The following is a 16,103-nucleotide window of genomic DNA, read 5'->3' as shown; positions in this document are numbered from 1 at the left end:
ACATACGTCGACATCATCAAAATATTGCCAGCTTGAGCTGCCCTTTGATTGGGCTTGAACCATTGCCAATATTTGTTATATATTGTAGTTTAATTGTAGCAGTGCATTCTGTAGGCACTTATTCTTGCTTGACACTGAATATTAATGAACCTTTCTTTTTCTTTTTTGAAGAGAAAGTTCTCACACTACGGATGTCTGAAAACGACGATAAATAACCATCTTCTTAGTGTAGGCAACACTGCACACTGCTACTAGTGGCAAAAATGGCGCTGAGCATGTCGGCTGTGTTGAGGGGTTTTCTTACCAATAAGCAAATTGTCGGACGTAGCATAGGGTATGACTGTCCTCATTATCGATAACTTAAAGATGAAACCTGTATGACATTACTGTAGTGTTACCGTACCAGAATTCAGCGTGACTAGTGTTTGAGTTGTCCTCATAATTTCATTACTCCTTGCGGTTTGCAAATAAACAGAAATTCGTGCTTTCTTTTCTTTTGCCTTAGTAATCGACCTTTACAAGCGTGTTATCCAATCCGCTCAAGGTGCATTGTATTTGTCTAAATTTTTGCCTGCGCCCTTTAAAGGTAGCTGACCCTTCGTTTATTTATCTCTTCTCTACACAGGGCGACCAGCTGCTGCGCTCGTCTAACCCAAAATTCTGTTCGAGGATTTGCGACACAAAAGTACAGCAGCACTGGCACCTTACCGCCAGCGCCAAAGCGGCCTCCTTCTGGCTTCATTCTCTTTGCGGCAGACGCCAGAAAGACCGTACTCAAGGAAAACCCAGGTGTGCAAAATGCAGCGATTCGCGAGTGTCGTGTATGTGCTTTGGAAACATCTGCATATGAGCTATCTTAGCACCTTGCCTGCAGTTGCGTAGTTCGCCCGAGTAAGCGCGGACACATCGTTCTGAAACAGCGTTCGTCACCTTCACTCAAACTTTACACATAAATCGATATTGAAGGTAGTAGATCAAAGCTTACACTTCTGTTTGTGCAGTACAGTGTCTATGACTCCTAATACCGTGTAAGTTTGCATCTACTGGCTTTCTTAAATACTTGCAACCTTTCTTTGAGAAGACGTTGGTTTCATGATCCCAAAAGAGTGTATTGTGAACTTGCTATATTATTAAATAAATATTTCGAGGCGCCAAGGCAGCTGAGGTTCTGTGCGTCAGCTGTCATGTTACAGTGAAGTAAAATAAAATAAAAAAAAATGCCCCGCGACGGTGGTCTAGTGGTTATGGCGCTCGACTGCTGACCCGAAGGTCGCGGGATCGAATCCCGGCCGCGGCGGCTGCATTTTCGATGGAGGCGAAAATGTTTGAGGCCCGTGTACTTAGATTTAGGTGCACGTTAAAGAACCCCAGGTGGTCGAAATTTCCGGAGCCCTCCACTACGGCGTCTCTCATAATCATATCGTGGTTTTGGGACGTTAAACCCCAGATATTATTATATTATTAAGTAAAATAAAAATGATTTGATTTGATATTTATGGTCCATCACTTGCTAGAACAATCGTAAGTTTTGATTCCGTCATGAGCCAACTTTACACAAAAATCGGGTGATATTTGTCCCTAACTGTGGGGACCTCGTATAAATTTGGTCATGGGTTAGCAAAGTTAAGTGGTGAAGCAGGCTACTCAGATGTGCAAACCAGGATCATCTTTACAGATGTGCTTTAACCATTGTGTAAGTTCAGACACCACATAGGAAAGGTACTGCATTTCTGCTTTAAAAGAACAACTTCATGATCTAGTTGGCATTTGCCATGCAACTGGAAAGATGTGCGCCAAGGAGAGAAAATGCAAACACGCCACCGGTGTTGGCGTATTTGTGTTTTCTTTTGTCCTTACCTTGTGTTCACTGAGTGATGTGTTTGCTTAGTGAGGCATCCCCGTTTATTGGGCACACTATCACTCACAGTATGTCGAAGCAGTCTTGACTGGTTGTGTTTGCCACTACTTTCAAAATAGGCTGTACTATTTCCAACGAGCACTGCTTTAAAATTTTGGTCGGAAAAAGGCACCAGTCGAGGCAGTGTGATGATATGGAGTGTACATGACAAAGCAAGAAATGTGAAATAAATCATTAAGCTGCTGTAGAGGACTAACTTCACAGAAGTAGCTTTACCTATATTTTTGGACAACAGCAAAAGTTTAGTTTGGGTTCTCAGGCTGGAGATGTTTCTCACCATAAATGAGGCATGTTTCAAAACAGTGTGCATTGACATCCGGTTCCAACGATGGCATTGCGTTGGCTCATCAGCTGTAGTGGTGTCCTGGTGAGCACAAGGTGGCAGGTTTGATTTTTAGTCATGGCATCTAAATTTCTGTGGGGGGCAAAATGCAGAAATGTTCATGTACTGAGATTTCAGCACATGTTACAAAACTTAAGTAATCTGATATAACCTAGAGTCCATTCTCTCTCATAATGACCATCATCCAGATTTAGCTGTAGGACATTAACTTACCAGCCAATCAGTAAACATGATTCCCTTGAATTGCATAGGGCAATTGCATTGATTCATATGGATTGCTTATCCAATTAATTGCATCAATTCTTGCATTCCACTCCACATAGCAAAAACTGCTCCAGATGTTTTATTCAGTATGTGCTACCCTAGCATTCAGATAGTATTTCATCTGATAAAGTATGTGCTTGTATGTAGCAAGCCTAGGGGGGTATGTAAATGCTTAGAATACAGAACTACCAAGAGCTGACCAATTTCGTATATGTACACAGGGGTCCACTGTTAAAGGGACACTAAAGGCAAATATTAAGTCGACGTTGATTGTTGAAATAGTGGTCTAGAAACCTCGTAGTGCCACTTTTATGCCAAGGAAGTGCTTATTTTGAAATAAAATCACGTTTTAGTGGTCCGCATCGCGTTAGCGCACTTCAAATTACCCGCCTGAAATCCGACTTTCATACGTCACTGCTGCCATGCCCAACGTTGCCCATCCTTACTGTGCGGCCGCCGACACTAGTAGCAGCAGAGCGAAAGTAGCGGGACCCACAGCAGCAACAACGGCCATCGAAGCCATCGAAGCTTGCCGCAATCGCCGCAATGGATGTGGACGGAGAACTTGGCAACGAGACATTGGCTCGCGACGCTGGGCTCCAACTCAGCCACTTGAGCCCCGATGAACGCGGTATGCTGCTGAGGGCTCGTAGTGCCGGCATCGTTGCATGCGGCATTTTGTCGAACTCTCTGTCAGAGCGACTTTCACGAGCGCGCAAAACACACTCGGCAGTACGCAATCCCGAAACTACCACTGAGACGCGACCGCGTGAGCGAAGCAAAGAGCCGGGCGAAGCGCAGTTTGGCGAAAATGGAACCTTTGAACCACGCGCGCTGTTCCTGATGGCAAGGCCACAAAGGTTTTTTTTTCCATGAATCAAACGGAAACGAACAAACAGAATTTTATTACATCTTTTGATGCACGGAAGGTTCTTTTTTTATTGCTGCTAGTTTGATTACTAGTGATTTATTGTAGGCAGACTCTCATACGTCATCGGGATCACTTCGAAAATGTCCCACTCGTGGCGCTCATCATGTGATACATTTAGCTTAATTTCTCGGTAAGTACGGCACTGCTGTTGATAATATTGCCGTTTTAGAAGTTGTCATACATTGAGCTTTCACTCTGACATAAATTGTTATTTGCCTTTAGTGTCCCTTTAAAGGGAACATCGGAGTGCGTGACGGCCGGTCGGCGCCACCGCCAGCCGGCGGCTGCAAGGAGTTTTGCGCAGGCGCAGTTAGCTCTGTGAATGGTACTCTTTCGTCGTCCGCTATCGTCTGCTGCCGCGTCACGAATCGTAGTGAAGCGAGCCGTACTCGCGACAAAAGAGCACCACTTACAGCGTGCACTGCGCCTGCGCAAGACTGGTTGCAGCCGCCAACCAACAGTGGCGCTGATCGGCCGTCACGCACTCCGATGATCCCTTTAACAGTGGACCCCTGTGTACATCTTTAAGAAAGCAGTGTCTCCTTTCTTACATATATACTCGGAAAAAGGCCAACAAGTGGACGGGCTGCTTCTTAAAGGGGCCCTGCAACACTTTTCCAAGTAGCCATGGAGTGGCTTCAGTAAAGGAGCTTATTGCCTCACGAATCGACTGCCGCAAAAATTTTTAGAATCTGTCCAGTAAGGGTGGAGTTACAAGGATTTGTCGCACACTATAATTGCTTTCTCTCTCCTCTCGTCGCGAAAAAAGTGCTGGAAGCTAAGCAGGGATGGGTGGCAAGGGGGAAGAAGCTACGTCACACGCACCTCGTGACCTTGAGCACTTATTCTTTTTTTCTTTGAACGCACGGCGTACTTTCAGTGCGATCGTGCGCGCGGGGGCAAGTGGCGGCCTCCAGCAGCAGCAGCTGCAGTAACTCCCGAGCGCGCCATGTTCAATTCAGCTAATGGCTTGGAACTTGAGTCAATGATGCAGCGATTTTGAGTAAATAGCGCCATTTGTCGAGAGAAGAGGAAGCGATTTTTAGCTGACTTTGAGAACCTATTGTAAATCCCAGGCCGCATGCTGCGCTATAATGTTTGGCTCACATGTTCTCAGGAACTTCGACTACCAATTGGTAGCGTTTTCTGACCATGCTGGAAAAGTGTTGCAGGGCCCCTTTAGAGGCGACCACGAATACAAGTGTTTACATTGAAAGGCAAAATGAATTCGCAGTAAAAAAAGAAGACAGGTGAAGAATATTCGCATCACTTATTTTGTAGATCAAGTCATATGTCCCAACAAAGGATGATTACTTATAGTATTTCAATTCTTACCATTTTTAAAGAATAGTCGCCGAAAACCCCGTAGCTGTCTCTGCAAAAATCAATATCTCCCAGATTATTAAGTCTATTACAGGCTGTTTTTACTCTCTGGTAAGGATTATCAAATAGAAGAGTCCTAGTTGTAATAAAAGAAGACATGAAAGGTAAGCATATGTACATGCCTTGTCAAGTTTTAAGTAGAAGATTACCACTGCAGCATTCAAGCTGGATCTGTTTTATTGAAACAATGCTTTCTTTGCCTAGCCCACCATGGTTTCACATCTGTTGGCATATGACCATGTTGACACACACACACTGGAAAAAATACAGTTTAACCTACTTGTAACATTACTCAAGTGCAATGAAAATTCTATTGTTATAACCGGTTGCATGAAAAAAAGCAAAATGTGGGGACAGCAGGCTGTTGTAAGAAAACTGTAATATCGGATGGGATATGCCAACACACATCAGCAAATAAGGATGACACAGCTGCAGATTTTTCAAACATGCTTGAAAATTCAGACGCTGTCACAGCACTGCCACAAGCCCCATAGAGAACATATAAGAACGTCTTAAATTTCGGATGCTGAAACTCTTCGTAGTTTCATTTTTCCGACTTTTTGCTCCAATCGCATATCCGAAACTGCAATAACTGAAGCCTAAACCACTGCAGCATCAATGATCTCGCAGGCTAGAACCGGCGCTGTTGCGAGTCAATCCGTTTGCAGCCGTAGCAGAGTTAAAAAGTCAGCTTTGCTGCAATGCCAATACGCTGTGCGGCGAAGCATACCATGAATCCGAAGGGGCTACTGTCATGGCACGAGTTAACACCCCCTCGTCATGATGCAGAGTAGCCTATTCATGTTCGGAGAGGCGGAAGGATGACAGGAGAGGCGTGCGTTGCTGGTGATACTGAGAAGAATACAGCACAGGTCCCATTATATGAGCGCATGGTGGCCGATAGGCTGGTGGGCGGAGGTGCAGCAGCTTGAATTTCTTGTTTTCGAAGATTTCACATTCCATTAACTTTTGGCACGGACACCCAACAGCCAATATTTATTGTTATAACCAATAATGTGGCATGGGAGCATTGTTGTAAGCTGGGTATTTCACCATAGAAGACATTTAAAAGTTGATGGTGCAGCAGCTTCTCATTGTTATAACTAACATATTGCTAAAACTGGTATCGTTATAAGTGGATTTTAATGTATGTGTGCGTGTGTGTGTGTGCTTGCATGCATGTGAAGAAATTAAGGTGGACAAAAAGACAACTTGCCGATGGCAGGGACTGAACATGCAACATTTGGATAACGCGTCCGATGCTCTATCAATTGAGCTATGGCGGCAGTCCTCCCATCCACTTTATCGGGTATAGTATGTGCATTTAAACCAAGGAGTGTTTTTTGTCAGAGCCACTAGTGGCCATGACGGCTTTTTTTTTTTTGTGCCTGCTGGTGTCACGTAGCATGTGATCTTTTTGCAAGCTGGCAGCCGACCATTAATCCCTTGCATATGGTAGTATGCAAGGGAATATTGGTTGGCTGCCAGTTCATTAAAAAAAAGAAAGAAAAAAAGATTGCTCCACACTCGCTGTCATGGCTACAAGTGGTGCTGACTAACACTCCTAGTTTTAAAGATATACCTGATAAAGTGGACGGGAGGACGACTACCACCGTAGCTCAATTGGCCGAGCATCGGACGCATTAACCGAAGATTGCAGGTTCGGTCCCTGCCGGTGGCAAATTGTCTTTTCGTCCACCTTAATTTCTTCATATTTATATAATAATTACTACAAATAACGTCCCCTATCCTTGGCTTGATTGTTTGTTGGTTCTCATTGACGTTGTGTTAAAAAAGAAGAAACGAGCCCTTAAGATCCCCTTCTTTCGATTATATATATATATATATATATATATATATATATATTCTTGTACTATGTTCTTGTATTTGACATCTAAAGCCCAAAGCGATTTCAAAAACGATCACATCAGACACATTGCACCGTCCTTTAGGAGACCTCCTACATATAAGTTTCAGCTCTGTGCGTGAGTTTGCATGCACTGCGTGATGCAATAAACGAGAAGAGGCGAGGAATTTTGATGATGGTGTCCGCCTGCTTCATGACAAAGCTTCAGTTCACATGGTAGCGTTGCGATAGCTGTAGCAAAAGTCTGTGGCTTTGAGGAGATCGATCACACACTCTGTAGCCCAGACCTGGTGCCGAGTGACTTGCACCTCCTCTCAAGGCTGCAAAAAAGCGTCGAGGCACAAAAATTGCTGCTGATGATTAATTGAAGAATGTAGTCTGCGGACATACTGAAGACAAAAAAAAAGCAGACTTATTTTTCCAAGGGCATAAAATGTTAGCACAGGTGTGAAAAATGTCTTGAATTGAAGTGAAGGGAGATTATATTGAAAAGTGGCACAGTTGTTTCCTTCTATCACCATTAAGAGGTGGCACACACACACACGCACACGCGCACACACACACAGGAGAAGCAATATAAAAGTTCCTGGAATTGTTTCACCCAACATAGCATTCATACCCTTGGGTAGGGGACTGGGAACGTTTACGCACAGTCAGTGCCGGTCTGGGCAAGTTTTAAGGCGAAATGGTGTCACTGCGCTGTGTGATGTAGACGTGAGTGGTGGGCAGTCGGCACAATGTTGCACTTTGAACGACATGCGAACATCAAGTTCATATGCAAACTGGAAAGTCGGCTGTAGAGACTCTATCTGCCTTGCACAAAGCGTACGCTGATAATGCACTAAAGAAAACCACAGTTTACGACTGGTTTGGACAGTTTAAGAAAGGGCATAAGACGTTTGAGGACAATGAGCGCAGCGGGAGACTGTCGACATCCTGAACAGCGAAATGATTGCCAATGTGGAACAGCTGATTCACTGTCATCAAAGAATGACACCCAAGGATTTAAAGCAAGAAGCAGGTATCTCGCAAGGATCAATTCATGCCATTTTATGCAGTGATTTTAAGATGAGATGCGTCAGTGCGAAGTTTGTTCCAAGGCAGCTGAACACTGATCAGATGGAATGTCGCATGGCAATCGCTGGTGAGCTCTTTGAGACAAGTACACAGCACCAGATGTTGTTCCAGCAGATTGTCACTGGTGATGAGTCTTGAGTGGCACACACCTGCGTCTCCCATACCAAAAAAGTCATGCATCATCAGAAAGTGATGCTCATTGCATTCTTTGGCATCGATGGTTTGGTGCGTCATGTGTTCGTACTGCCTGAACAATTTGTTACTGGCGCTTTCTACATGCAAGTTTTGCAGAGGGTGTGTGTATGCAATTCGAAAGGCGCGACAGGACAAGTGGCAAGGCAAGTAGTGTCTGCATCACGACAACACGCCAAGCCACACATCGCTCTTTCTGCATCAATTCGTTGCATGGGTAACATTCCGGTCAATCGTCAACCACCGTAATCTCCGGATCTCACTCCTAGTGACTTTTGGCTGTCCCCCATTATGAAAATGGGCCTCAAGGGCATACATTTTGTAACCATGGACGATATCAAAGTGAATGCAACAGCTAAGTTCAGACAGATTCCAAAAGACACGCCTTCTGCTGCTGCTTCCAACAATGGCAGGAGCAATGGAGCAAGTGTTTGTGTGTACAAGTGTCCTACTTCGAAGATGCCTAGGCAGGCATTGCCATAGGTCAGGGGACTCAAACACGCGGCCCACCGACCTTTCGCTAGTGGCCCGCGGCCCGCATATGACAGTCTTTGTCCCATATTTTTATAATTTTGTGACTGCTTGCGACATTGCTAAACGGTACTCTCGTTATTTTCTAGCCCATCGTGATTAATAACACCTTTTTATGGGTAAGACACACAGGCGTAACTGGTCTGAAGCATTTTTTTTTCGTCAGGCGTCCTATGGGGTCACATTGTGTTGAAATGTAACTGAGGAACAATAACTCTATACTTCAGGATCGGCATCCAGATTTTAGTCATCGTGGAGATCGGTATAGATATGTTTCTTGAATCCTGATGCCAAATGCCCTTCAGAAATAACCCAAATATGAGATATAGGAAAGGCCTTCTTTTAAATGGCAATGTCAGCTGACATTTTGTTCACCCCCCCCCTCCACCCTCCTTCCAACTTCTTCACTGTCCCGGCCCTTGACCAGCGTGGGTATGTATGTGCATTTGTGACAACTGGTACACAAGTCTTAAATTAATTTACATAAGGATCATACTTCTCCCCGTATATGCCTTTCCTAACCATTCCTCCCTCACAAATATCACACACCGCCTTTGTCCTGATGACACTGCTGTGCCAATGTCCATTGTGTGCGTATATGGTACATGAACTGGTGCTTGCATTTTAGCATAGCTTGTGCACAGGTATACATTGCATGAGATTACACTGCACAGAAAGAAAATAAGAACAGTTATGTGCAACACGTTTTGTTGTACAGCATTCAATAACCACTTCAAATTGATTCCAGCGTGTGCATTAAACTTTTATAATATTATTGTGTGAACTACAAGTATTTACCTACTTTTCTGTCACATCTGCATATTACGGGAGCATGAAACCTTGTCTTTTTTCTTCTCTTGTTCTTAATGTGCATGTTTGTGCACATGTTCAGTCACTAAATGAACTTAACATATTGGAAGTTATATCAGTGGTATGTTATATCACGACATTAAAGACTTCTGGAACCACTGTGTTCATGGTAGGCTTGTGATCCTTGAGCAATGTCTTGGCTTTATGCTCTTTGTGTTCACATGCATTTTAGAAAATTGACAAGCCGTGTAATATTTAGTGGGTGCTTACTATATTGCTGAAGTTCTTTATTTGTTTTTTCTCTTTCATTATTGGCAGCCCTCGCACCTACTGAAGTTATTAAGGTGGTTGCAGGAAAATGGAAAACAGCTGACGATGTTACAAGAAATGTGAGTCGTCTTGCACTTGTGAACTTGTTTGTAGCGAAAATTTGCAAATTTTTAACCACATTATTCCCGTCGTTTTTGCAGAAATATGCTGCTTTAGCTCGTGAACGCTTTGAGCAGTATGAGAAAGAAAAAGCTGCCTACACTTCTCAACTGACCGAGCAGCAGAGGGAAGTCCTTGAAGAAGTCAGGCTGGACAAGAAATTAAAGCTCACCAAAAGGAGGTTGAATGATGTGAGTGCGTTTTCCACAATTTTATTGCCAATGGTATAAAGGCCACTAACATTTTAGCATTACAGAAAAGCGCTTCATGAAGTCTTCGCTCATTTTTTATAAATGTCCATGCCAGTTACATGTTTCAGCTGAATGCACTTCTTTTTGGTGTGCATTTTGTTTGGTGTCTATTTATTTTCTAATATACAGGGTGTTTTTGTTAGGCAATACAGATTATTTTAGAATAACAGAGAGCTGAGCTAGTTGGTAAGTATTCATTCTAAAAAGACAGGGCGTGCAAACACGGACACAAGAAAGAAGTCAGGACACCACAAACGCCGACTAACAACTGAAGACACGCACAACAGCTGAAAAGAAAGAAGGCACGAAAACTTATCTGTGCATGCCCATGCAACAGGAAAACCTATCAATCTGGCACGCGTGGTGGTCTACGTGGAAGATAACTGTTAAGGCATTTGATTTCATCTTTATGCAAGTTAATCGACGGTTGGCTCACGCATGCGCTACCACTATTCTCGATATGCCATGCTTCAATCATCAGGCGCGTTTCTTCATTTCTATGAAGACTTCTGACTTCTTTCTTGTGTCCGTGTTTGCACGCCCTGTTTTTTTAGAATGAAGACAGATTATTTATAACAATCCTGTGACAGTAAGGCACCTGACGTTTTCACACACAAACTCCACACAGAGGCGGAAATACTTTGCCGTAGTTAGAACGACACTGTTGTGAATAATTAACAAAAACTCGTTAATTAACTTTTTAATTACTGACTTGAGGACAGGTGTTCATGTTACAAAGTTGTAGTGCTTGCATACTTATGTTTAAGAAATCACAAAAGTTGCGCATAGTTCGAGATATTCGTCATCGAATTTCAAGAACGAAATTGAAACTGATCACGCAAGGCACGCACGAAGTGCGATCGTTTTGATATGTCGGACCAGAACTACCCGTCATAAGGGAGTGACAAAATTTGAATAAAGGAGTGCCGCGGCCGTATGTTTTCGTGAAAAGCTCCAAGTCATCTCACTTATGCCCACGCATCGCCTTACTTTTGCGCATAGTGTTTAGTGCTTATCCGTTTCTTTTGAACTGTGCACAAGAAAACTGCAATATCAATCTTTCATTGTCTGGGAAGCATAAAACTCAGGGGCAGCCACTGCGGCGCTTCTTTTTGCAGACAGGCAAAATAGTTTTTCGCACCTCTTCGCAGTTTAAGAAAGAAACAGATAAGCGCCACCCATCGCATGGAAACATTAAGCTGCCTACTTGTGTATTTCAGAATACTTGCTGATTTTGTGACCAGATTCTGCTTCGGCACGCCTTCGTTCAAGTTTCGTCACTTCCCTGTCACATGTCGTTCCAGTGTTTCACTGCGCTTTGTGCGCGCCAGGCGCAATGAGTTTCGATTTCTTCCTTGAAATTCGATGACGAATATCTCGGACTACGTGCAACTTTTGTGATTCCGCAAGAATGGGTATGACAAATTATCATGCACTACAACTTACTAAGATAAACAACTGCACTGAAGTCAATAATTAAAAAGTTAATTACCAAGTTTTTGTTTATTAGTTGCATCGAGGTAATTTCAGTTGCGGCAAAGTCTTTCTGCCTCAACATAGATTACATGTGTGAAAATGACAGGAGCGTAACTCATAGCATTTTTATAAAAAATCTGTATTGTCTAAAAAAAAAACACCCTGTATGTATTACAGGAAGATAGGTGGGGGATGTCTTTTATGTCGTGATTTCCTAATGCACTTGGGAAAATGTACAAGTACATCAGAAGTATGCACTTTCTGTGTAGCCTCCAAGTTAGGAGCAGCCATGATTGCTTTTCTCATAAATTATTCTACCTAAAAATTGGCATTTCTTGATGCATTTTTTGACGTGATAAGCAGTGTGAGAAACAACTATTGTTGTGCAACTACTAAAACAACTGGCAGATTTGGGTGACCCTGTCAGCTCACAGTGCAATATATAGAGGAAATCTGTTGCTACAACTGAGCTCCCTACCCCACACCCTTCTTTACCTTGCTTTATTTTTATTATTCCTTTTTCCGTATGACCGCCTAAACACAGTGCAATTGCTAGTACAGTATTGGCTCCGTCATTTATCCTGAAGCTTTCAAATTTTCACAGTGCACTCTTCAGGTTATATATCCGATTCCTGCAAGGTTTCTGCCTGACACAACAAGCAGTAGTATTTCTGTCATTTTGCTTGCACACAACTTCAAAATTGGCCCTGACAAGTAATAAGTAAAGCTGACAACTTCTCACAGTGTACCTAACCAAAGCAATGGCTTATAATTGGGCCTACATATTGCCTGTATGCACCTTCACGAAGCCTTATCTTGCCCTCAAGTTTCAGGTTGCTGCAGCATTTGGTTCTTCAGATGGACGTGTGTGCTTGTGTACACATCTCTTTTTTTACAGGGTGTTTTTTTTTAGGCAATACAGATTTTTTATAAAAATCCTGTGACAGCCAGACTCCTGTCATTTTCGCACATGAACTCTACGTCGAGGCGGAAATACTTTGCCACAACTAAAATGACATTGACACGACTAATTAACGAAAACGCATTAATTAACTTTTTCATTATTTACTTTAGGGCAGTCGTGTATTATTAGGAAGTTGTAGTGCATGCTAATCTATGACGTACCGATTTTTAAAAAATCATGGAAGTCACATGTAATTCATGATGTTCATCATCAAATTCTAAGGGTGATATTGAAGCTGGCCGCCCCCGGCACGCAGGAAGCGCAACATCTCTGTTATGTAAGACCGGAACTACACGTGACGAAAAACTGATGAAATTTGGATCAAGGCACGCCGAAGCAGAATCTGGTCAGGATAATCGGCAAGCCTTCTGAAATACAAAAGCAGACAACTTATCCTTAGGATGCGATATGTGGTGCTCATAGGTCGGCAAAAATATTGGAACTCACTCAGGCTCACTCAATAACTATACTTTCCTCTGAGAGCTCACTCGGACTCAGACTCACCAATATTTTCCTCAGCTGGACTCACTCGGACTCAGACTCACTAAACTTTTTCTCAACCGGACTCACTCGGACTCAAACTCACCAACATATTGCTCAGCCGGACTCACTCAGACTCGCGGCTTGACCTGAGCCTGAGTGAGTCGACTCATAAGTCCGCTGGTGTAAAATGAGCTGTTCAGATCATGGTGTAAATGCTGTTTAACGCCAATATCTCACATAATCGGTGCTCTACGATACGCATTTTGATCTTGTACCTTCAAATACGAGTTATCAGTGGTTGCAGTCCAGTAAGGACGTTTTTATGAAATATGCGTCTCACAGGAGATATTTCTATCAAGAACGTCCGGTGATAGAGATTGCGGGGCGAGGTCATGGCAACCCCCCCCCCCCCCAAACTTACGCCTCTGATCAATAAACATAGAGGTGGAGCATGAACGCTATTGCGCTGAGGCAGGTCTGAATAGATTTGAGTATAAACCTAAGCCGATATAAGGCCGATAGTAATGCTGACAGGTGAGTTGATAGGACCATAGGTCGGCAATAAAAGGTGGAACTCACTCAGACTCACTCAATCTGTGCTAAGGGCTCACTCGAACTCAGACTCACCGATATTTTCCTCAACCGGACTCACTCGGACTCAACCTCACTAAACTTTTTCTCAACCGGACTCACTCGGACTCAAACTCGCCAACATATTGCTCAGCCGGGCTCACTCAGGCTCAGACTCACGGCTCGATCTGAGTCTGAGTGAGTCTGAGTGAGTCGTCTCATGAGTGAGTTTGCCGACCTATGGTGGTGCTTATCTTTTTTTTATAAACAGGCGTGAAAAACTATTTTGCCTGTCTGCAAGAAGTGCCGTGGTGGCTGGCCTTGAGTTTTATGCTTAAGGTAGGTCACCACCCTCAGAAACGCATTTAAAAAAAATGATTTTTTTAGATTTGGCATTTTCAAGCTCCCTGTGTATTCAAGAATATTTAGCAAGAAGAATTATGTTGTTATCTTAAGCCGTTCGAAAGTTACCACAATTTTTCTAACCCCTCCTAGACGCAACCGAAACCGAATGTTTCTGACTCCACAGCACCTGTCATATCGTCATAAAATTCTCTTTGTATGCATATTACATTATGCTAAGTTGTTTAAGTATGTTCTAAAGCATGTGAGACATGATGTTTTCGATATATTTAAAAATTTCCTCTACAGTGCTGTGGCACTCTGTACTTCATGTTGTGCGTGTTTCCATTTAGTTGTCTGTGCTTTTTTATATGCCATCTGGAGCTCTCAGATTTAGTTTTGGCCTTTCAAGGAGAAAGTTATAGTACTCCATGAAATATTGTAAAGTATAGGACGAAAAGGAAGTGTCAACACAGGTTAGGGAATTAATATACCAAGCGCGGACCCGCTGTGGAGCACGTGGATGTGAGTCAGCTGGAGATGCAAAACGAGCAAGAAAAGGAATGCAGGCTTCAGCTTGCTCAAAAGGAGCATGTGGCGCTTCGAAGGAGGGCCCCAGCTAAGAGCCTGGTGAATTTTATATAGCATGGACAGTTGGTCCAAATCTCTAAAGCCATTTTTCTCAAAACATCATTTTTTTGCATCCTACAGTTATGCAAACAGTGATAACCTTCCTTCTAATAAATATTTTCACATAAAAAATTCCGTGCGATTTCCTTATATATGGAACTGTGCATTCAAGCAGAATGACTGAAAATGAACGGTAACTTTTTGTACTATGGCCAATTGTGTGCAAAACAAACCTGCTGGATATTAACTTTATCAGTCTTTTTATGATAATGCGCATTAGCTTAGAGATGTGGTGACTGTGGTGGCTAGATGCACAGGTTATTGTCCTCGTTACATGCCTGCCAAGTAACGTTTGAATCATGCCGACCATTTTGTAGTAATGACTGTTGGTGTAACATGCGTATTTTGGTACATTTTGATTTTTCTAAATTTATTTTTTAGATTTTGAGCAATTTTATAATTTTAAAGTTTCAAACTACCTAAGCACTACAAGCCAAAAGTATAATTATGACTTTTGGACTACAACTGTAAAATTTTTCTCGAAGATGGTTACCTACCTTAACAGAGGAAGAAAAGGTTGATATTGCAGTTTTCTTGTGCACAGCTCAAAATAAACAGATAAGCACCAAACACCACATGCAAAGGTAAGGTGATCCACTGGTGCAAGCGTTTTTCGTGAAAAGACACGGCTATGACGCACCTTCATTCAAATTTCATCATTTCGTTGTCACGGGTAGTTCTGGTCTGACGTAACATAGTTGTCGTGTTTCGTGTGTGCCGGGCGCAATCAGTTTCGATATTGCCCGTAAAATTCGATGATGAATATCTCCAATTATGTGCAACTTTTGTGATTTCTAAAAAATGTGTATGCCATAAATTTTCATGCACTACAACTTTCAAATATAAACAACTGCCCTCAAGTCAATAATTAAAAAGTTAATAAACAAGTTTTTGTTAATTAGTCTAACAGTGTCGTTTCACCTGCAGCAAAGTATTTCCACCTCGACGTTGAGTTCGAGTGCGAAAACCACTGGAGCCTTACTGTCATAGGATTTTTATTTAAAAATCTGTATTGTCTAAAAAAGAACACCCTGTGTGTCTTTTTTGCATATCTGTACTCTTGCTTTGAATGTCTCTTGCATGCATGTGCATTTTCAAGTGCTTCTTGTTGCAGTAACAGTTTTGTTGTAGCATCATTGTAGCCTTACTTTTTTGTGCTTGTAAAATGGTTCTAGTTTGGGACATGTAGGTACTGCCTGCTACTATTTGGCAATAAAATCTAATTGACGTCTAGTCTCTCTTAGAATTTCTCTTGACCCTTTCAGGCCTGAATTATTTCTGTTCAGTTTAAGGAACTGGTTTTTACAATTTGAGATGTGCATGATGATGGTAGTCCAAAAAAATGAAAAAATTGTGCTCACACTTTTTAATCAAAAGTAATTAGTGACTGAATTAATCTAGCAATTAATTATTATTTAATAATGTTTCGATTATTTTTTATTAATTTATTGCTTTAAAATTATTTCGGTGGGATAGCATAATACCCAATAGACAAAATTCAAATTTTTGATACAGAACAAAAATAAATGCCCTACCTTTCAAATTTTTGATACAGAACAAAAATAAATGCCCTACCTCCGCA

The 16,103-nt window shown here is 42.3% G+C and overlaps 1 protein-coding gene across 2 annotated transcripts in view; it reads left to right on the top strand.

Moving 5' to 3' along the window:
• The first annotated feature begins 224 nt into the window (after window positions 1-224).
• LOC119401735 (uncharacterized) overlaps window positions 225-16,103 on the top strand; it is a 38,267-nt gene continuing 22,388 nt past the window's right edge. For both annotated transcript variants that reach the window (XM_037668691.2, XM_037668680.2), the window contains exons 1-4: window positions 225-334; window positions 626-789; window positions 9,635-9,705; window positions 9,787-9,936. In XM_037668691.2, coding sequence (XP_037524619.1) covers window positions 264-334; window positions 626-789; window positions 9,635-9,705; window positions 9,787-9,936 — 456 coding nt within the window. In that variant the 5' untranslated portion in view covers window positions 225-263. The remainder of the gene's footprint in view (window positions 335-625; window positions 790-9,634; window positions 9,706-9,786; window positions 9,937-16,103) is intronic.

The sequence above is a fragment of the Rhipicephalus sanguineus genome, chromosome 1, assembly GCF_013339695.2.
Source record: "Rhipicephalus sanguineus isolate Rsan-2018 chromosome 1, BIME_Rsan_1.4, whole genome shotgun sequence".
In the NCBI taxonomy this organism is placed as follows: Eukaryota; Metazoa; Arthropoda; class Arachnida; order Ixodida; family Ixodidae; genus Rhipicephalus; species Rhipicephalus sanguineus.
The sequence above is the reverse complement of the archived record's forward strand: the minus strand, read 5'-3'. Positions and strand labels throughout refer to the sequence as shown.